This window comes from Mauremys mutica, chromosome 8, assembly GCF_020497125.1.
Source record: "Mauremys mutica isolate MM-2020 ecotype Southern chromosome 8, ASM2049712v1, whole genome shotgun sequence".
NCBI classification, from domain to species: domain Eukaryota; kingdom Metazoa; phylum Chordata; order Testudines; family Geoemydidae; genus Mauremys; species Mauremys mutica.
In genome coordinates, this window is record NC_059079.1 from 16,813,284 (window position 1) to 16,837,043 (window position 23,760).

General features: G+C 43.6%; 1 protein-coding gene across 4 annotated transcripts in view; it reads right to left on the reverse strand.

Annotated features, from left to right (window-relative positions):
* DOCK7 (dedicator of cytokinesis 7) overlaps positions 1-23,760 on the reverse strand; it is a 144,806-nt gene that overhangs the window by 115,275 nt on the left and 5,771 nt on the right. For all 4 annotated transcript variants that reach the window (XM_045026751.1, XM_045026750.1, XM_045026749.1 and 1 more), the window contains exon 2: positions 19,880-19,985. In XM_045026751.1, the coding sequence (XP_044882686.1) occupies positions 19,880-19,985 (106 nt within the window). The remainder of the gene's footprint in view (positions 1-19,879; positions 19,986-23,760) is intronic.

Sequence of the window (23,760 nt, forward strand, 5' to 3'; positions counted from 1 at the left end):
AACCCTATCCATTGTACAATCCTGGTTCCCCTAGGCACTACTAAAATAAACCTATGTGCAGGAAGGACAAAGGTTATTAGAGTTTCTGGTTGTTCTCAGGGGTAGCATAACAGGGGTAAAGTTAAGGTTGTTTGAATGATCATTTTATATAAACATACACACACACAAAAACAAACATTTGGGCTTAAAATGTGCTATCCTTCCTTCTGCCCTCCACCTGCACACTGGCAGCTTCAAACTTCATATACCCTAAGGTGAAGGGATGGTGAAGGGGGGAGGGATAGCTCAGTGGTTTGAGCATTGGCCTCCTAAACCCAGGGCTGTAAATTCAATCCTTGAGGGGGCCATTTAGGGATCTGGGGCAAAAATCTGTCTGGGGATTGGTCCTGCTTTGAGCAGGGGGTTGGACTAGATAACCTCCTGAGGTCCCTTCCAACCCTGATATTCTATGATTCTAAGGTGCACTGTCCCAGAGCACCTAACATTTGAACCAAAAGTTCTACCATTAAGTTACATGTGTGCACAGCTTGACAGAGCAGCTCTCATTTCCTCCCCATTTTTCTAAATTCCTCTCCCTCAAAACTAGTAGCAGGGAAAAACACATCACTGAACAATTGTGGCTGGAGACTGGCCACGCTGCACAATATATATCAGTACCATGCAGAATAACTCAAAATATGTGATATATGTAAGGATTTAGTTATGGTTGTAGGGGAGATGCATAATTTGAATTTCCTGACTTCTATGCATATAAAATCTCAACCACTGTACTCCAGTAATGTAGGTTTCTTATATTTAATAGAAGAAAAAAACTACTACCCACATGATTGAAGGACTTCATCCTGAAAAGCGCCAAAGGACCTACTGGACACCTGCCAATACTACTGCACTCAGTGGGAACTGTGGGTGCTCCACATGTCTCCGGACTAAGCACAAGGTTAGGCTTAATAGTTTTTCCACTATGCCTCTTCAGATGCCTTGTACCGTGAAGATGTAAATAAACATAAAAGTCAAACCCAGAAGCCTAGTATTAGTCAAACCATCTGTGCAGCCAAAAATACTGTCTAGCACCTGAGTAAACAGGCCAAACATAAATTCATGGTTATAAAGAGGAACTAGTTCATGTTAGACTACTGGCAGATACACGGAGAGTGCATTGTTTTAAGCTTTAGTTATTTGTGGGGTAAAAGGTGAAGAAAGAGGATGGAGAAGCAGAGATGAGCAACTCATCTATACAAAATAAGCACTAACCCAAATCCCACCAGAAGTTTAACTGAACCAGGACAGACTCTTTTATGAAGTTCTTAAAAGTTCACATAACTTTTCTTTTGCACTGTTTTTCCACTGTCACACACCTCTGCAGTCTTGGTTCTGGCCAGGAACAGGAACAATGCACAAGTGGCTGTTCTCATGGTATTTCCAATTTGACCCTGAGCAGAAGCACCGCACACTCAATGAACTTGTTTCTCCTAAGATTTCTGGACCACATATGCAGACCCAAGTAGTCTGGATAGTTCAGATAAGCTCTGGATGAGCATCTCAAATTTTGGTCACTTATCCAACCCAAACCTCTAAACCTTATCATCTTAGGCCACACCACTCCCACTGAGATGAAGAACCTGTTTTATTGGTCCAATATTTGAGGCTACAGAGCTGGTTCAGTTTCAGATGACCCTGAGGAAAATTGTGATGCAACCAAGAGATGACTACCGATGGCTTATCAGGACATTATTATACTTTGTTTATGACTCATCAACTCCACAGATCATCTTGGTCTACAGCTGAAGTGAGGACAAATTACAAGAACACTGTGGTAAAAATCCCATGCCTCATCACATAGCCACATGTTTTGAAATCTTACACTGCAGTCACTCAAGAAGCAAAGGAAAAAGCCATGAAGTCCAAATCAGTGGACCTGTTTCAAGCCATTAGACAGTTTGATAAATTCTCAATGTCCCCATCTGGAAAGAGAGTTGAGTATTATTCACTCCAAGACAGCAAGAAATTTTTATTGTACTTTAGGATAAGATCGTTCTAATTCAGTCTGAACTTTGGTTTCTTTGGGAACACAGCCAGTGTCTTCTCTATTTAAGTTTTGGTCAGCTCCTCTCACCGAGGATCCAAAGGTGCTAGCAGATCTTTGGACAAACACCTGCATGTTCAACCTCTCTCCTTCCTGGCTGGTAAAGTCTAATGGAGAAATAATAGGCTAAAGAGATGTCAACAATTCTCTTTAGGTGGGAACAGTGCCAGCTTCTAGTAAAGAAGTGGTTAGTAGGCCTTTCCTCAAGAAGCCACATCTGGATATTGATAATCTTGCCAACAACAACCTTGGAGGTAAAATCCAGGCCTCACTGAAGTCAATGGCAAAATTTCCATTACTGGTCTCTAATCTTCCTTTATCTTTTTTAGAGACGGTGGTGTTGACACAACTCTGGGTGTCCCTGCACTTCTCAGATTTCTTTCACCCAGGTCAGTGCAAGTGCCAGAGTTCAGTAAAACTAGCAATAGAGAAGAACCAAGTAAGCGTCCACATTGTTCCTTTGAGACCGATCAGCTGCCTTTGATACCACTGACTATGTTGTCTTGCATAGATGATCAAAATTGTACTTGAGTGTCTCCGTTCCTTTTTTCTGAAAGGACTCAGAAAGTAGTCTTAGGTGACTGCTCATCTGGCCCAAGGATTCTCACATACCTTGTCATCCCCACCTCTTCAATGTGTACATGAGGCTGTTGCGGTGCTATGGATTTCCAGTATTCAGTTGACACTTTACATCTCTGGTCTATCAGACCCAGTTGGTGAAGTTAATCAATTTACCACACTGTCTTGCTGGGACTGAGTCTTAGATGAGGTCAAACTGTCTGAAACTCAATCCAGACTGAGATTATGCTGGTAAAATGCAGGAACCAACCAGAAGAAATGGCAGAGTTGATAACAGTTCCCTCCACTGGGGCAGGCTGCCACTGCTTTGTTACTCCAGCTCGGAATCTGGGGGTCCTGTTGTTGGGTCCAAGTAGCTGCAGTGGCCTGAGGGTCCTTCTGTATGTCCAGCCAGCCAAGAATTTTTCTTGGCATTTACACTTGGCCAGAAGGTTGCAAAATGTTCCTTCTGATGTGAACCTTGGCCATGAAATGACTGGCATTACAGCAGAGATGGAGACAGCCCATGAAGGGCAGCCTTATTCAGCATGTGACCCAGTACTCATTGAAGTCAATGGAATACCTTCCATTGATATTGACTTCAGTGGCCACTGGATCAGGCCCTTATAGCTCAGGTTTTCAATACTGATGTCTCAAAATATGTACAGTGATGCCTGCCCTGAGATCCACCTACAATAGTTCACCCCATGTCTCAAGAGACCTCCAATGTTCCAGCTTGGTTAGCTTGACCCATATTTAAAGCATATCAATTTTTGCTGATCCCTGGCATAGTTGCTCAAGACATACTTCGTTCCATTTTGATCCCTAAAGTCAGATTCTGCCATCCTTACTCACAGCAAGCAGTACCTTACTCTGCAAGTAACCCCATTGAAATTAATATGGATAAAATGCTACTCACGGACTAAGCTGCTACTTAGTGTGAGTAAAGGTGGTATAACCTGGCCCCTAGATAAGAGGCTGTACATCAGGTACAACATATAGATCAGTGGTCCCCAACCTTTTTGTGGCCAGTAGCACGTTCATGTTTTCAGAAGAGTGTGGCGGGCGCCAACAATTTTTCAAGGCTTATTTTGTATTTGTACATTAAATAATACAAAAAACATCATATTTAATATTCTTCCCACTCTGGGTTGAAATAATATGTATGTTGTCTCTTATTTGAACCACTCATTTTAGAGCAAAATGTTAAAAAAATAATAAATTGCAAAGCACAAGAAAACAGCAGTATCAGTGCAGGAAGAATACTCACATACAGGGCTGGCTCCAGGCACCAGTGGAGCAAGCAGGTGCCTGTGTCAGCACATGCTATGGGGCAGCATTTGGTCCATTCTGCAGAGGCGGAGCGGGGTTTTTTTGTTTGTTTGTTTGTTTTTTGGGTTGATTTTTTTGGTGGCAGTTCTGGGCAGTGCAGGGAGAAGCCTGAGAGAAGCTGTGCAGCCTGCAACCCCGGAGTACTCTGTCCCCAGCAGGCAGGGGGCCCTGGCATCTCTCCCCTGCTGGGCAGTAGGCGGGCCTCGCGCCTGCCGGGGACAGAGAACACCGGCGCCTGCAGCCCTGGAGTTCTCTGGCCCCGGCAACCGCAGAGCCGCAGCTTCTTTCCCCTGCTGAGCACTAGGCAGGCGCACATAAATGCCCCGGCGGGCGCCATGGCGCCACGTTGGAGACCACTGATATCGATAAACTGCAGCTCCTACAATGCAGGCAATACAAAAGAAATCACTCGGCGCTGGCTCTTTTCCAGGGCCGGGCCAATAAAGTCTTTATCTTCCTGAATCAAGCACATCACTTGTAACTAAATACTGTGCATATATTTTTAATCTGCCCATACACACACACCACTTGCCTGCTTAACTAAGATACCAGTTTGATTGATTGGGTTTATATAAACTATTACCCATTACATTGGTGTATTTGTGCCACTGAAGTTCAGGCTGTCAGCACCTGCATTATAAAACCCTATTTCAAAGGTTTGTAACTCTACCGCAACAGAGACAGTCAAGCTTCTTTCCTTAAAGCTCCATTATTCTTCACTGTTATATTCCCTTAAAAACTTGAAAATAAAATTTTGTTTCCTATTGACTTTGTCCTTCTCTACATGGCAAACATAGTATTTTACTCTAGTTTAGTGCTCTTCCAGCCAAAACATGGCCCCTTCCTGTTTGTTTCCCTCTCTGTGCATCTGTAGTATCATTGGTTATGATACAAATGTGTGCACAGCTCTGGATATAAGAGGACATATCCTCAGCTTGAGTAAATGGGCACAACTCCATTAAGGCCAATTCAGTGCTCCCATTTACTCTAGCTAAGGATCTGACTCATGATTTATACCAGGGGTCTCAGACACGAGTTATTTCCTGCGACCGGCCATAGGCGCCAACTCCACCGGCAGCCAAGCTCCCCTCACCCCTGGCTCCTCCGAGCGCGCCGCGTCACCGCTCCTCCGCCTACCTCCCAGCGCTTTCTGCCGTCAAACAGCTTGGGACTTTCCAGGAGGGAGGGGGGAGGAGCGGGGATGCAGCGCGCTCAGGGGAGGAGGCAGAGAAGAGGCGGGGCTGGGATTTGGGGAAGGGGTTGGAATGGGGGCGGGGAAGGGGTGGGAAGAGGGGGGGCCTCATGGACTAGACAAGCAGTCTGAGGTATGAAGTTCAGCATGTATGATTCTTTCCTGTGAGTAGTTGGGAAGAATGTTTGTTAAAAGTGGCAACATATTTTGTATGAATAGTTACTTTTAAAAGTTCCTGCCATTACAGCTATGTTGATAGACCAGGGGTGGGCAAACTTTTTGGGCCGAGGACCATATCTGGGTGGGGAAATTGTATGCGGGGCAGGGAGTTGGGGTGCAGGAGGGAGTGCGGGGGGTAGGAGGGGGTGCGGTGTGCAGGAAGAGGCTCAAGGCAATGGATTGGGGCAGAGGAGGTGTGGGGAGCATATGAGGGGGCTCAGGGAAGGGGGTTGGGGTGCAGGAGGGGTGCGGAGTGGAGGAGGGGGCTCAGGGCAGGGGGGCAGGAGGGGTGCGGACTGCGGGAGGGGGCTCAGGGCAGGGGTTAGGGTGCACAGGGGTGCAGGGTGCAGCAGGGAGCTCAGGGCAGGGGTTTGGGGTGCAGGGTGCAGCAGGGGGCTGGGGTGCAGGAGGGGTGTGGGGTGCAGGAGGGGGCTCAGGACAGGGAGTTGAGGTGCAGGAGGGGTGCAAGGTGCGGGCAGGGAGTTGGGGGGCGGGGTGCAGGAGGGGTTCAGGCTCCAGGGTGGCAGCTGCATGCACTGGGGCCAGGGCAGACTCCCTGCATGCCTGCCCTGTCCCCAGCCCCTTGTACCTCCCCCGAAGCTCCCATTGGTTCTGGTTCCCCGTTCCTGGCCAATGGGAGCTGCGGGGGGTGGTACCTGAAGGCAAGGGCAATGCTCGGAGCCCTCTGCCCCGGGGCCACAAGGTCCTGGTGCCGTCTGCTTCTCAGAGCGGCGCAGGGCCCATGGTCCCACGGGGGGGGGCAATCCTGCAGGCCAGATCCAAAGCCCTGACGGGCCGGATCCAGCCCACGGATCGTAGTTTGCACACCCCTGTGATAGACTGTTAGTGTAGATCATCATTAGTGTTACTGACCACATAAGGGGAATAGTTACAGGTGTTTGTATTTCATTAAAACCCCTCTTCGCATTAGTTTTAAAAAACGTAATACATTGACTTTTAACAGCATACTATATTACTCTTTTTCATTTTTGACTATCCTTTTGTATCATTGTATGAAAAGGTTTCAGTGATGCGGCCCTTGGGCCAATGTACTAGTCCTCATGTGGCCCTCATGGTGATTTGAGTTTGAGATCCCTGATTTATACGATGATTTGCTAATGGTTGGATAGTTGCACATTGGGTTACATTTTGCACTGACTTATGATCCATGCAACCTCACTGGTGTAAATCCACAAGGTAGGTCAAAGAGAATTTGGCCTGCTGTGTCTGGGTGCTGGTTGTTTTGCCTGAATTTCATGGTACACATAGCCGTGTCAGCGTGGACAGCCAAGGCCAATCCATGACTTTGCATTTCTTAGTGAGATGAATCATTGCTCGTCCCTTTTATTGCTTTTTGGGGGGGCAGGGGGCTTATTCCCCCCACCCACAAATACACACTTGTTTCCATAGGGGGATGAAAGATGCACAAGGGGAAAGACAAGCCCAAAGAATGTCAGCACCCCATCTTACTCAAGCCCACTGGAAGCTCCTTGATGAGAAATGTGGAGACTTTTGCGGGGGGGAGTGTACCTGGGTGCAGGGAAAGCAGACCTGGGAAGTGGCCACTCTACACAGAATAATTTCCTTCCAGACATGCATAAATCCTGGCAGAATATCCCACTGCTTACCACAGCCTTTCCCCCCTGCTTTTCCCAATGCTGTGTCTTCTATCCTCTTTCTTTGAAAAGGCACAGATGTGACCAGGAAGCCAGTGATAGCATAGTGCTACCACCTGTCTGTGTCTGGAGGGTGGGATACTCAAAGTAGCATGAATGGACTGTGCAGGTGCCCAGATACCAAGATTATGGGCACTTACAATAAACAGGATACCATCCCTTAGACTCACTTTTTTTCACAGTGCTCACAAGAAATGACAAAAGTATAATTATTTAAACAACAAAACATTCTCACTGAGCCATGCTAATGCGCTCCTACCTAAATATTGACTCAAGTAACCTTCCTTCTTCCCCACTCCATCCCCTCACTTTAGTTTGCTACCCTCGCCGTGTATGTCTGTCTACACTACAGCTTGTGTGGGCATAACTTATGTCACTCCGCGGGATGTGAATAAATCCCCGCCCCCACCCCCGCAGGGAACGACATAAGTTACAACAACATAAGCACCGGTGTGGACAGTGCTATGTCGGTGAGAGAGCCTCTCCTGCTGATACAGCTACCGCCTCTCACTCATGGGGGGCTGGAATAATTAAGCCAACGGGAGAGTTTAGAGCAACTTCTACTGCAGCCGTGCCATTACAAGCCGCAACTGAGACTGGGGCTGCATTGTGCTAGGTACTATACAAATAATCCCTGCCCTCTAAACAGATAAGACAGACAAAGGGAGCATTATCATCTCCATCTGACAGATGGGAAACTGAGGCACAGAGAGGCCAAGTGATTTGCCCAAGGTCACAAAGGGACTTTGTGGGAAAGCTAGGAATTAAACAGTCTCCTGAGTCCCAGTTCAAGACTATCCTTCCTCTCTCTAAAATGAGCTGAAAGACTATGAAAGGCAGGAACCATGCTTTTGTATTTGATTGTGAAGAGTCCAGTAGTATTTTGGGCACTGTAAAAACAATGATGGGTAAGACAGGAGGACACATCCACTGTCTCCTGTGTAGGTGGGAAAACCCTCCTCCAGAAGGGATGACACTGCAAAAACATGGGAAGTTAAATCTTGCGGAGACTTTGCCTCTGCTGTGGGGCAGGATCCTGGTTAGTGTTTTTATTTGGAGGGTAGGAGCTATTTAGAATCAGGATGATATTCTCCGCCAACTCTGAAGTAATTCAAATGTTCATCTTAAACAACTTCAGTATCTCTTTAAATATGAAACCATTTATAACACTTTAACATTACGGCACAACCTGGCAAGCCTTGAAACCTCATTAACATTTAGTAGCTCCTTTGGTGTTCTCTTTCCAATCACAGAAATGTAGGGCTGGAAGGGACCTCAGGAGGTACATCTAGTTTAGTGGCTCTCAACCTTTCCGGGCTCAGGACCCGTTTGTAAATGTTTATGGTGGGCTGCAACCCAGTAAATAGTCTGGGGGTGGAGGCCTGGGGTGGTTTTGGTCAGGTCCTGCCCCACCAAGGGGGTTGGGTCCTGCCCAGCACTCACCCCACAGTCGCGGCTCCTGTGCTGTGGGGCTGGCTTTCCACTCCGGATGTGGCTACCTCGGGGTTGCAGCGCCACTCAGATCTGGCCCCGCCTCCTTGACTGGACCATTTTGAGAGTGGAGCTGTGGCCTGACTCACAGGCTTGCAGTGCCACTCGCTCAAATCTGGCCTACCTGGACTCCCGTCATCATGACAGATGGGCCAAACCTGAGTGGCACTGGGACCCCAGGGGTTGCAGTGCCTGGAGCAGGGAGGGGAGCCCAGCCAGCCCCACGGGACAGGAGCCGCAGGAGCTGCCACATGACCCTTTGAAACATTCCGGTGACCCATGGGCTGAGAAACCCTTCTCTCATTCATCCCCCACACGAGTATACCTAGGCTACCCCTGACAAGTGTTTGTCCAACCTGGTCTCAAAAATCACCAATGATGGGGATTCCACAGCCTCCTTGGGTAACTTGTTCCAGTACTTAACTTTCCTTAGAATTAGAAAGCTTTTCCTAATATCTAACGTAAATCTCCTTTGCTGCAAATTAAGTCAATTAGTTCTTGACCAACCCTTGATATACATGGAGAACAATCCCTGTAGCTCTCCACAGCAAGCGGTCACCTCCACCTGCTTGGCCCATCATTCAGTGAAGCCACTGGCCAGTTTCTATTCTGTCAAAATGCCATACCATGAAAATGACACTGAAGTCACAGAGACTGATTCGTACCACCAGTAAATGAAATTGATAGGAGACTGATTACATGGCACAAACCATGGTAGTCAGAAATGCTGGGAAATAAAATACAGAAAAAACAAATCTGTACGTGACAAAATGAGGTTTTGGTTTACAATCACTAATTTGCTGAACAGTGACAGTGGATTTTTTACCTCCTAAACCTGAATTGAGCAGTGTTCACTTTAAGGGCCTAATCTTGCTCCCATTAATTCTAGAGGTGCACGATTAAACCCTCAGGTACTAATAAGTAATTTTTTACATTTTATTTTATAGATACGAGGACAGGGCAGACCTCAATAACCATTTCTGCATCACTATTAATAAAATTATTATAGATTATTCTTAAAGTTGGTTATTACAAATTTGCCCTTACCGTCACTGAATTTTAAGAGATACTTACACTTCTTGTCATAAACACAATGCTTGGAGAACACAATAGTTCACAAGCTTATTTTTTAGTTGCTTAATGAAATGTTCAAGCTATTTAAGAAAATTCCTAGAAAATCTCTGCTTTCTGTCAACTAGTGACAGGGACCAAGTACCAAACAGGATGACATCTCCTTAGTCTTAAATCCATATTTATTACCTCTAAGTGTGTTTACAAAGATTCTGGGATGCAGCTTTATAACTTCTATTTTGTTTTAACATTCTATACTATTAAAACAACAAGGAGTCTGTTAGTTAAAGACTAACAGATTTATTTGGGCATAAGCTTTCATGGGTTTTTTACCCACAAAAGCTTATGCCCAAATAAATCTGTTAGTCTTTAAGGTTCCACCAGACTCCTCGTTTTTGTGGATACAGACTAACACAGCTACCCCCCATACTATTCTATACTATTTTATTTTATACTATGTTTTGAAAGATGTCGATAAGTGTTAGTTATTGTGATTTGTGCTTTACATAGAATATCTAGTAGGTATCTTTAATTGCAAATTGTAAATGTACTACAAATGGTAGGTCATAAAGCTTGACCAAATGGTTCCTAAAGGCAATTAACCAACACTTGTGTCTTCACAAAGAACAGGACCCTGCCCCCATCTCCAATTTACCCAAAACATCAGTGTAGTATAGACATGATCTTTATCTCAAAAAAAAAAATCTTGAGGTTTATGTTTTAGAAAGTAACCTGGTTGTGTAAAATAATGCAAGTCTATTCCTTATTCAGAATATTCCAAAGAGGAGCGACGCTTAGGATATGTTATCAGCGCTATAAACTAATAAACTCGGCCTCTTCACCCATTCTCCTTGCAAAGAGAAAAACCTTTGGTTTTTAAACTCACACAAATAGAAATATCCTTGCTGAAACTGATATCCTTGCTGAAAGTAATTTCTTTCTAAAGTCTTCATTCTTTAAGCATTGAGACCATTTATGGTTAGGAAATGTTTTACAGATATTTAAAGATGAAAACCATTGTTGTTCTTCAAATACTTAAGATATACTCTTTTGAGATGCATATTTGCAAATACTATATGAAGGCTTGCATTTAGATAAAAGTAACTGCCTGATACCATTGTTAAGTAAAAAACAGTAAGATATTTTATGTGCAAATCTAGCAAGGTCATTTGATGTTATAACTGGTTACTAATGTAAACAGCCATTTGAGTATAGAAATATTTATATTAATTGGGGAATTAGTTATCTGGCAATGCTTACGCCACCCCTCACCAAACTCAGCAAGATATGAGTCACCTCTCCAAGGATTCGTAAGATGAAAGAAAATACCTTCTTTCTTGACCATTTAATATTAAAGACTCCCTTTAAAATCATTTAATTTAAAAAGACTATTTTAAGAGCTGAAAGACTTTGATATAGAAAATAGGAGTGTTTTGACTTATTTGAAACAGAATTTTAACAACTACTATACCCTGAATCAACTAAAGGGATCTCTCAAAAAATGAACTTAAAAAAAAAAAGAGTTTAAACTACAGCAGAACCCCATTTATCCGAGCCTCCATTATGCAGCTCTCTGTATTAACCGAATGGGGGCTGACAGCCCCGCCACCTGGGGCTGAAACTCTGCCCAGTCTCCAGATTATCCAAATTTTTAATTATCCGATTTGGCCCTGGTCCCAATTAGATCAGATAAATGGGGTTTCATTGTATCTTTAAAGATATTCTGAGAATTCCCTGCCACAAAGCCAGGAGCAGTATAACCCCAGAACTGAAGAATTACAACCCTGCTGCATACGCATTAGCAGGCTGCATATTCATGAGCTGAAGATGCTACCAAAACCACCCCATGAAGGTGTTGAGCCAATGAAAGGTGAGAGCGACTGATATCTGAATCCAGACAAGCCCCTGAAAAGATATCTTCCACCTTCAGTGAGACTGTGGAAAGAGAACAATATAAATTCCTCTGACTTAAGACACTCCAAAACACTTATACTTTCCCACACTTACTCTTATTACACTCTTACAGACATGCTTCTTTATGCTTTCAGTGCTCATCTCTAACGCAAACAGCAGCAGCGACAAGACAACTATCAAGACGGAACAAACCTCAAGCCCAGCACTGCTTCTGTAACATGATGACATCACTCGGACTACAGGATTATTGATATAATGGAGCATACAAAAGCCCTCCCAAGGGACAAGATTTAACTTGTTCTTGTAATAAAGTTAATGGGACACTGGAATGCTCTAGTAATTTCAGGTACTAACAGCTTAGTCTGTTAAACATCAGCTTGTTTATACTATGTATTCCTGGAGAGGAGACATTATTAACTATAGTAAACAAAGCAAAATGTGGGATTTGATTTTAAGATTCTTAATATTAATTACTATGCCTTTCTTGAATGGCTTCTTTTAAATGAGTTATAAACTAAGTTTTCCATGATTAGGGTGACCAGATGTCCCGATTTTATAAGGACAGTCACGATTTCTGAAGCTTTTTTCACATAGGCACCTATTACCCCCCACACCCTGTCCTGATTTTTCTCACTTGCTATCTGGTCACCCTATCCATGATAAACCAAACCTCATTGACCAACCCTTAAATGAAATTCCTTTGCCCATCTACATGCTGCTTTGGTTCTCTCTGATATACTAAAACAGGACTCATTACTGATTTGGGGAATAATGAACTTTGGTTTACATTTACCTAGGGAAGAGTATCACTACCAGAGAGGACCCTCTCAAAGTATAATCTCTGTTAAAAGTTCTCCACAGAGAGACAGAGGAGATCGTCATCGAAGTAATGCAGTGGTGGCTGGTGAACCTTGAGGTAAGTGGGACATAGCAGGAAAATTAAATAAAGCCTGGTCCCCTGGTTAATATATCTGGGCCCTGGAGTCACTGCAGTTGCACTGGGGCATGTGAAAGCTGGTCCCTGCAGTCTGGGTGTAAACTGTAGATTGCTCTAAAATATTGCGCTCTACCTGCCCCACGTAGACCCTGCTGATGTGCTCTAAAAGGTATCTAGAACATGTGAAAGTAGTCCTATATGAAACGGAACTATGTCAATGCAAAGTATGTATCTTTTAGAGCCCGTCAGCAGGATCTATATGGGGTAGTCAGAGCTCAACACTTTAGAGTGCTTGACAGTCACTGCAGTCTGTGGCTTGGACAGCGAATCCACCACCCCAAACCCCACTGAAAATCGCAGCAGCTTTGCCTCCTGATTAACCTTGGCTGCAGTCTGTGCATAAGCCACAGGCACAGTGGAGAAGAATGCCCTGCTACTATATATATAATATAATATAGTGAATACAGAAAATCTATAGCAGGCTGCTACAGATTTGCTGTATTCAAAATTGGTATGTAATCTCTTTCATAGACTCTTTCCTTCACACACAAATGTGTGGGTTTGTGTACTTTGGTGTGCCCCAACACCCTCCATACATGACCTGCTACTGTTGATTGTCTGTGTTCTATTTGGCTTTATTTTAAATAATTGTAGTTTTAATAAAATAGTCAGAGTTAATAATTGTGATTATTTTGCTTGTCTTTAATCCTGGTGTCCCTAAGGCCAGGCAAAAAACCTCATGTGACTAAAATAGTGGAAGTCACATCCCTGAATTGGCATTAAGAAACGAAGACTTGGTTTCTACCATTTCTTGTTTCTCTAGATTATATATTTTTAGTGTTTAGGGGATAAAATTACATGGCACTCAATACCTTAAACACTCTTTCTACTCCACGGGGCAGGCCGACGGGAAGAGGAGGATATTATAATTTTTTCCCTAGCCATATTTTCCATTCTTTGGCAAACATTATCTTTTTCCTCTTCTTCTGAATGAAGTTAAAATTAACATGGGTTCTTTTGTATAACTACAATATCATCTTATGTGATAATTACATCTTAGCTTTGCAGCCACAGAGGCTGATCTCAATGCCTATTACATCCATGGAAAGGTTCCACTTGGCATCGGCTCAAGCTCATAGATCTGAAAGTATTTTTCAAAGGGAGGAAGTATCATTAGCCTCATTTTACATGGGGAAACTGAAGCACAGAAAAGAGACATGTTAAGGTCAATGTCACAGTGGGAATAGAACCCAAGCCTCCCTACTCCCAAATCCATTGGCTTACTCCTTGGACCACGCTGCCTGCTAACATTAAACCCAATCATGCAATAAAATGTCTTTGCACACCAACATAATAGGCAATGTCAGTGCAGTTTCAGTTGTGGAACAGTGTTTTCCTTCTGCAAAACAAGCTGAATGACAAAATATTTTGCAGATCCCACAAAATGTTACTTTTTAAATTAAAATACATATTTACAGTCCAGACTATTTCCTTCCTACCCTAATCAAGTTATAATAAATTATATTTAAGGTCTTTTAGATCAAATTTTAGCCCCCAAAACATTTTTACCATGAAATGTTTGCCTTTCCAAGTTTTGACACAACCTTACTATTCTGCAATTTCCTGCTACTGCTTTACAATGCATCAAGAGATGCACATTTAAACATACCCAGCAACTGAATGTTTAAAGTAATCACAAATCAGTGACTGCATAACTACCTATTCTCATTTTAACAATGTAAATATCGTTAAACAGCAAAAGCTTTCAAAACAGCTGCTTAAAAAAAAAAGAGAGAGAGAGACAACTAGGCTAGATGTTAGGAGATGAAGGGAAATCTTTATATTTACTGATTATTTTCCAGCCTTTGAGGGCATGATTTGTTCTTTGTAAAAGGACAATAGCAAACATGTCAGTCAAAGAAAAATAACAAGAATGGATACTTGACCTTCAACCTCAATCAACAGGTCTGCTCTTACTATCTCAAACAAGAATAAGGGCAAGCCCTTAAACACCAAACCAAAGGCTGCACAACAAGATTCAGAGAAAGAGAAAGTCCTTGTGTTGCCCAGACAATAAGCAGAATTAACCCGAGACTCCTACTTAACATTCCAAACACACCCAGGTAAAACCACACCTGACATGCTAACCGATGAAGTGGGTATTCACCCACGAAAGCTCATGCTCCAATACGTCTGTTAGTCTATAAGGTGCCACAGGACTCTTTGCTGCTTATGCTAATGAATGTGTCAGCTAGGTCCCTAACTTGCCTTTAAATTCAGTGAAAAACAGCACAAATGACAAGTGCATTGGAAGCTCAGCAGTGAAAGAGTTAACAAGCATCACACCGTAATGAGTTGCTGAAAAGAAAAAGTAAACATTTAATGTGATGGGAAAGAAAGTGGTCACAAACTATGAGAATAGCCCAGACTTAACTGTTCAATTTAGCAGAAAAACAAGGCAAAGGCCTTCAATTCTCATTGGGCCCAATCCTGAAAACTCCTCCTAAGCAAGTTTCTTCAGAGGAGCTGAACACCACGAAATCAATGGGAGTTGGGGGAGGAATTCAACACCCTGCAGGATTGGAAGAGACAACAATGCACTTATCTGTGCAAAATCTGCTAATTCATCTCCCAAAGGCAGGGTCCAAATGCACCTGGAAGTCTGCTGGGCATTCTAATATTACACAAACTCCATCATGATGGAGGGGCTGCTGGGCCAAATTTCATTGAGTGGCATTGCATGAAAGGTCACACCACCACCCAGGTCTGGTCTGGCCAACTTTCTGGCCGCTGGTCCTAACCTGAGTGGCACTGTGACACCATGTGCTAGGTTGCAATGCCATTCATTTGGTGGCCCTTTCAAACAGGGGGCCCAGAGCAAATTCCTCCTCTTACCCTCCCCCGCTTCCCAGGCAGCCCTGAATCAAACTTTCCGAGACCTTAACTCTATTTCTTACAGATAAATTGATAGTTGGGGTGTGTAACTGGGTTTTCAAATCTAAGGCCCTGAGCTTGCAAAGACTTATGTGCTGTGACTAGTCCCATTGAAGCCAATAAGAATATTCAGTGGGAAAAGTTAAGCCCATGTGGAAGTGTCTGCATGACTGGGACCTAAATTTGTGAATTCCCCAAAGCACAACTAGAAAGAGCTGCATTTAAACTGGGACAGGGCAGGAGGAAGGCAGTAAATCATAGGCTCCTGTATTGTCACCTTAATATAGTTAGTGGACTTCTCCCTAGCTTTTATGAGTAGCAAAAATAGAAACAATCATGGAAGTATTTTTTCTGTTGCTCATGCAGCACGAGGATCTCTCCAAAATACAGGGAAAAGACTAATTAAATTTCAGCAGACCATTTACTGCACTGCATCCCATACTCAACCACTATCTAAGAGAATGCAAATGTGCTTCAGACAATGAGAAACTAAAAGAGCGACCTTGCAAGGTGCCAAGTGACATCTACGTACCAACTCCTTCACAAAGGCATCTTGTTTTATAGAAAATATCTGCAACAGACAGTGTGTCAAGACTTTCAGGACAATTACCCGCAGCCACTGCTAATGAGGAAACTGCCAAGACAGGGTCAGTGGCATGACCTCATTCAGATCGTAGCCATCTACAAATACAACTGAGCAGGATGTCTTTAATATTACAGGCTGTGTCTACGCTAGCATTAAAAATTCCTGCAGACTCAACAGTGGGAACACTAGTGTAGACCTGCTGCCAATGTCTGAGTCTCCACACTGAGGCAGCATTGTCTAATGGATAGGAAATGGGGCTGGGAGTCTAGAGACCTGGGGTGTATTCGTGGTACAGACAGTGAGCTGCTGTGTGACTTCTGTTTAACCTCCCACCTTTTATCTCTTTCAAATGGAAGCTCTTTAGGGCAGGGATGATCTTTCACTAGGTATTTGTCCAGTACCTAGCACAATGGGGTTCCAATCTCAGCTGGGGTCTCTAGGCACTAACCCTAATATTGTAAGTGATTAATATGCAGTGGTTGGACATGCCTTGTCTACACGAGAGCTACCATTGGAGACATGCATCAGAGGGAACTATTAAGAAAAAAAATAGGGTAGATAAGGCCAGTGGGGGCCTTCACCAGTCCTGTTCATTAATCCTGCTGTATACCACAGCAGGCTACGGCAAATGTTTAAAGACATCTCCAATATGAAAAAGTAGAAGAATTCATTAACCTTTTCATACCTAGATGAAACAAGATTCAATAAATTAACTCATGCTTATTTAATTTTCCACCAGACTTTTTCACAACCTCTCTGGTGATTGAGCAACAATATATCAAACAATAAGTCAGATAATTCACTCAAGCAATTACACTATCAAATGTATCCAAACATGGGATGAAATGTAGTATAAAACAGCAACTTAGGCCTTTGTCTTGCAAGCCCTTTTGTGTGCAGACGCCTATGCCCGCAGAGACTGGCTGTGCAGGATCAGGGCCTTATATTTTATTCTCCAGAACACACAAACCTTTCCCAGAACAAAGACTATTTCTGCATAACAGAGGCAACTGCTAAGGGTGTGGTTATCATAAAGCACTATCTCTAAGGGAATTTACTGTCCAATGCCATGCATAGTTCTTTCTAGCATCCCAGAGGTATAACACGCAGCTGGATTCTTCCTCTGGATTCATGCATGACTCCCACTGATTTCAGCCTATCATGCATGCCCAAAGAGCAGAATTTGGCCCTAAATTCTTTACAACCAAGTCCCTGTCGTATTAGCTACACATTCAGAAAGATTCTTTACTTGCCCAGCCACGTCCTGTCAACATGCCCACTACCACTCTGAGTTAATCTTACTTCTGAGTAGCATCTAGGCTCAGTATAAAATTTAACATGACAAGCTTGTGGCTAATCACATCAACGATTGTGAAGTGAAGTCTGATATGAAATGCTGAGCTTTCAAGCAGTGTGCCATCTTCTGAGATGCTCGAGATCCTGTTTTACATTTCCACTGACTCCCCATATACACACACAGACACAGGCTGGCACAGAAGTACACGTGCACAATAATTCACTAGTATTGGTAGGCATGGGGGGGGGGGGGGGAACGACAATGACCTTACAGCAATTCACTGGTAAGGCAACATACCTCTAAGGACCTGATCCTGCTCTGAAAACAGTGTGGGTAGATCCCTGTACTAGCAGAGTCCCCAGAGTGTCCACTCACACAGTTCTCAGTGTAGCCCTGGAGCACTGAATGTTTGTTTTGATGCCTGCATGATGGAAAAATCTTACAGATCAAAGAAAATCAGAGGATACAATGCAGACAGAAGAAAGATGACAGAGAAGAAGAAATGATACCCAGGTTTACCAAGGTATGGTCAGTTGAGCAGTATCTGGGATAGGTCCATGGAAGAGATCTTACTTATATACCCACTCCTGGATTACAAGACAGATCCTACAGGCCTGGCTGGGTCATGACTGCTCTAACCTGCTCCATCTGCTATCATACCTCCCATGGGGTTTGCATCAGTCCAGGACTACCCAGCTAAACCTCCTGCCATCAACCCTCTCCTTCTTTCTGCCTCCAGGGCTTCTGTGGCGTTACCACAGAGCTAGCCCTATAGTCCCTTTGTGCCTGCATAACCAACATCACTGACTCAAAGGGCCCATAAGGCAACTATGGATGTTGCCCTCAACATCTGTCAGTGATCGTGGTGCTGCAGCATCTCCATGTGAAGCAGAGGAAGATATCACAATTACTGCAGGTACCAGGAATGATAAATGAGGAGTTTTGAATAAAACTGTACAAAAGGAACCCTTCAAAAGCATTTCCAGCATGAAGCTAACTCACTTCTTTAAGCTGGAGGTCATCCCTGCCTTCTGCGATGCAAGCATGGCCTTTTAATGTTAGGTTGACTCTAAAGAAGTATGTGTGCTCTGGATGAGAAAGCTGGAAAGGTTTTAAATGTATCACAGGGGATGAAGAGTAAAGCAGTAGGTGCTATATCAGAAGCTGATCCTCAGTAGGCCCTTACTGCAAAATAGGATGACCACATCCTATCCCAAAAGCATGTGTGCCAGGGTTCCACGCTCCAGGGAGTACTTCCAGCAACTGATACTACACAGAAGAGAACCCTTCACTGCACAGCTGGTATGAAAGGTTAAAGGTTACAGGTATCTAGAACTTGGAATGCAACAGTTAAGCAGACCCATTTTATGAGGACAGGGTGATCCAATGAGTTACTTTTAACCTGATTGGTCTAACACAGAGCAATGATGTAGGCATCATGAATGTTTCCCAGAATGCAGTTCCACCTTGAGCAAGTACATTGGAGTTTTCACACCCTCTGTATCTGATTACTTGGATTTAAGTCCAGAGAGCTGGTTCAATTCTGAAATCTGACCAGAAGATGGTGAGTATAATTTGCCTCAATGTGGACAATGCTGACAATTTTGTTTCCACTATTCAAGGGCTCTTATTAAAAAAACAAACAAACAAACAACTCAACTCATCTGAATAATTTCACATATTTAAATAAATGCACACTCCTCAGTAATAACCATCTCCAAACTCTCACCTTCCCTTCTAAAGCATCTTATCAGAAGAGAAACTTATTCCATTTGCTGCCACACCATCCCCAAAGACCAAGACAAGACTCCAACTTTCTAAGGCCCTGACCCTGCATTAAGCTGTGTGGGCAGAACCCTGCATGCATGCGGAACTGATTGCAAGACTGAGACCTTAATGGGATAAACAATGGCTATGGTCCTACAAAGGGAACCACATGAACATATCTTTGGAGGAGCTCGCATGGTCGTAAGTGTCCACCCACGCAGACCTGTTTGCAGGATTCAGACCATTGATCTAAAGAAAGGCCAGCCTAATTGCCTCTCCCATCCCCTTCCTGCTCCCTATGCACCAGCGGTGGAGTGCGGCTGGCACAGAAGCTGGCCATGCTGCTTTGTGCCTGCTGAGAGCTCCCCTAAAGGAATTCTCAGCTAGCCAGTTAGGCAGTGCAAAAGACAGAATCTGATTCTGAGTCATGCAAAATGGATGGAATTTGGGAAGAGAATCTGGCCCCGTGTCTCAGAAGGAGGCCTCTGGTCTAGATTGACATGGGAAAATTCTGCTGAGCACTGCAGGACCTAACAAGTGGCATTCACAACACCGAGTGAGGCGCCCAGGCTCCCCATGCATTGTATGGGGAGAATTAGGTGCCTAAAAAGGATTCACAGAAGCCAGCAAGCTGAGGAAGGGCTGCCTAAGATAGCCAGTAGTAAATTATTTGCCTAAATGTTTTTACTATCAATAAATTCAGTAAATTGTTATCACTTATATAACAGTGATTTTTTTTCCTGACTTGCAATCAAAACAACTTGCATCTTCTTCTTTACTGTGACACTGTATAAAGTACCCTGAACAAAAAGCGTTACTTACAGTTGTATGATGGGAGACACTTCCTCCAATGCTAAGGTTTTTGAGAAGTTGAGGAGACCCGCCATACTGCCCCGAGATCTGCTTCCTGACTTCTGCTGCCACAGTTCTGAAACAAGAGAGGAACAATTTAACTTTTGTAAACCAGGGCAAAATGTCAGGTAGGTGGTTCTGCTGTAGGAATATTGCTGGCCCGTGAGGACAGAATGTGTGTATCAGACTCCCCAGTACTTACAGAATCTACTGCAGGGCAAAAAATTCAGATTCTTAACCCAAACACAAACATTTTCCTCTTGTGCGGTGCATTTCCAAGCCACAACAAAATGAGAGGTGGCATCCAACTGGCTGAACCTGTCTCTAGCAAGCTCCTTCCACTCTCCTCTGTGGAAAGACCTTCTGCAGCACTCTCGGTGCCTCCCAGCAGTTCAGACCTCAGTCACAAACCAGCTCTTGTATGTAATCGCTCTCTCATTCCTGAACCCTGTGCGTGTGTGCCATGACTTCTCTTTCATCTCAATGATTACAGATTGGCAGAGACTTCTTTGCTAAAGCCCAACCCCTCTATGCCCGGAATAGCTGTGCAGCCTAGAAAGTGGGCTGGGACAGCTGAGGAGGCAACACCTGGAAAATGCACTGTCTGAGCCCTGGCCGACATTTAAAGCTATTTCACCCAAGCTTGTCGAAATCTCAGCGGAAGGCAGCAAAAGTGCCGCTGTGATGGCTCTGTAATGGAGGCTGAAACAGGCCCACGTCCTCTGTGGCTCAGGCACAGAAAAAGACATGAAACACACACTGATCCGCTCGGTTACACTGCCACATGCTCTCTGCTACAGGTGAATCCCACCATTGCCACTGCTTTCCTCTTGGCCACGGGGGAATGCACATTATGTCCCTCCGTGCCTGCAGGGTGAATCAAGTACAATGTGTCCCCTTTGCTTTTGTATGTTCCCAGACAAGCGCCCCACCCCCCATATCACAAAGTAACATTAAAACGTAAGACAGCTTCATTTACAAACAGTAGCAAAGAGACAGAGACAACATACAAAAAAAAATGGGTAAAAAAAGAAACATCTCTAAAAACAACACTGGGCCAAATCCTGGGCCTTAGGTTGTCCACAGCCCTGCAACGCACTGGAAACCTTCCCATTACCTTGGAAGGGGATGGAGATGGAACATTCCCACCAGAAACTGAGCTGGTCAAAGTGTTTCAAAGTTTGAAAACTTGACCCCCCCCCCCGCCCCAAAAAAAAAAACTGTTGAAAAAAAAAGTTTTGTCAAAAGAATGTCACCCAGCTCTGCAATACCCTCTCTCAGGAGCCCATCTCATTAGCCGAAGGCAATGCCCAGCTTGTCCAGCCTCAAATCAACCCCCAAATATCTTCCAACATTTTTTCAAACACAGCTGGCTGTGTGGTGTAAATCAGCAGAGGCATGGCTAATTGAACTAGCTATGACTTAACTCTGAAGTACGCTACCATAGGGTGTGATGGGCTGTTCAGGCTCCATCTGCTGGAAAGAACCTTTCTGAGCAGGGATTTGACAACAGGGTCTGCTCTCATTGTTGGGACTGCCAAGGAAGTCAGCAATGGCGGAGTGCAATGGGGCTGACAGCGGGGGGGAAGGAGGGAGGAAAATCTATAAAAAGGAACAGGCTAGAACAACCAGGCCTAGTGTGGAGAGCAGATGTTTCCTCAGTCCAGAGAATGGGGGTACGGTTAGCTAGAGGAAGCACTATTTTACCTTAAAAATAACTTGGACTATAGAAAACTGTTTTTATGCACTCTGGCTGCAAGAAGTCATTTGCTTCATATTTGACTTTACCACAGGAGGTTTTCTTTTCACTTCCAGAAGCTGAAAGTTGAATGTAGACCAGCCAGCTCCTGCTGGGGACTGACAGACAGCCTATTCTCTTCCATAAGGATCTATCGTCCTTGTATTGGTTCTTCCCCTATCCACTGGGTTGTTAGTATTAATAGAAAAGTTTGGAATGTACTAAAATGAGTCTTAGACATGGAAAATATTGTGCATCTATAGCTGATGAGAGACTTAAAAGCATGCCCTCTATTACAGATGATCCTGGCTTTAAACCTGATCCCTTGTTGCATGTTTTGTGCAATTCCTCAGGCAACACAGAACAGAGCTCTTCATTGCAGGGCTGGTATGAAAGACTAGAGGCTACAGTTATCTAGGGCTTGGAATGCAACGGGGGGAGAGGGCGAGGACAAATCTTTGCAGAGATTTATAGATCTAAATATTGTTTCTAGATGGAAAGTTTAGCCAGAGGAACAAATTTATCTTCAGCTGTGAAGCCACAGATGATGTCTAAATATGTTACTAAATGTTGCACCTCTGGCTGTGTGGTGGCTTCTTTACACTTGACTCCATCATGTAACAAGCAACCCATTCTCTTCTGATGTAGTTCTTGGTTCTGTTCTTCTTTGTAGGTTCAGCACTTGCCTGATAATGACCGAGGGGGTTGGGAATTCTTGCAGTGGTAGGAGGGCAAAAATGGAGATTTGTCCCAGGTTCAAGCAAGGGCCAGTTATATTACAATTTGGTGTTGCCTGGCTACACTAGTTTGCATGGGTGCAGCTATGGCGGTTGAAATAATCAGTACTGACAAGGCCTTAGCTAGGTAATTCAGTGCAGTACAAGCCTGCATGGAGGGTGGGAGAAGGGATGAAACATAATAAAACAAAAGGGGACATTGCTATAACCATGAGATGGAGCTCCTTTGAAGGATTCTCTACTACTATCATTCTAATCATCCAACTGTCAAAACAAAGACCCAGCTAAGTACTTTTGCCCACCAAACTAGAATTCTCTTCTGTGACAAGACTAAGAGAAAAAAAATGAACATAAGTCTAGAAGCCAGAAAAAGTGTTTGGGATGATTTATAAATTCAATGGAATCATGATATCTGAGCCCCCAGCAAGAGTACAAAACAGTAAAGGAATGTGCTATAGCAGATAGGCTAAAAAGGCTGTAATGCTCCAAAGATAACCAGAAAAAGCTTTCCTGACACATGCCTCTGATTCAAAGACTCTTGTGGTGGTATAGAATAAAATGAACAATGGTAAAGCTTTTAACTGGAATGACAAATCAAAAATTAGTTCTGTAACCATCTGATGCTAACATCATACTTAGTTTATCTGGAATTCTTAGACAAATATTCCACAACTTTGTCACAGGACACTGTCATATGACTTAAAGTACACTTTTTCCTAGTAACACTCTTTCTGATCTTATTCTTCACTGGGTAATTACTGTGAACATATGCGATATCACAAAAATACAGAATATGCCAAAGGAGGGGGGCAAATCCCCTAGGAACCCGTTTTTAAAGAAAACAAAACTAGTCCTTTTTTTAAAGTACTATCGCTAACTAGAAAGTGAGCTGCAAGCAAAACCAAACTTAATTGCACTTTATATATGATGAAGAATCAGTAAAGACTGTCTCCATCTCCACCCCCTAAAAAATTTCCAGATTGCGTGGGGTTTTTACACTGGAAATATCAGGTCCTTGGCAATGATATCAAAGTTAACTGAGCTGCAGATCCTCTTACTTCTCACAGCAGAGAAGGGAGGTGTGAAAAGAGGATGCAGAGTCTTGCTATCTATTCTATCTACTCATGTTTACTGGCATGACCAGTTAAATCAAATCAGTTACTTATATCAAAGTATAAATAGAATTGAGTACCTGTCCAAGACAGATGTTAACAATGAGTTTCTAATCATGTGCCTATTTGCTGGTGTTACTCTCTTCTAAACTAGAAGCAGGCTGCTAAATATTATGAAGACCATATATCATCTTTCACTTCTCCCTAAAACATGCTCAGTTTTTACTCGCATTTTAATATGAGCTCTTATTTTGTCAAGTCGTT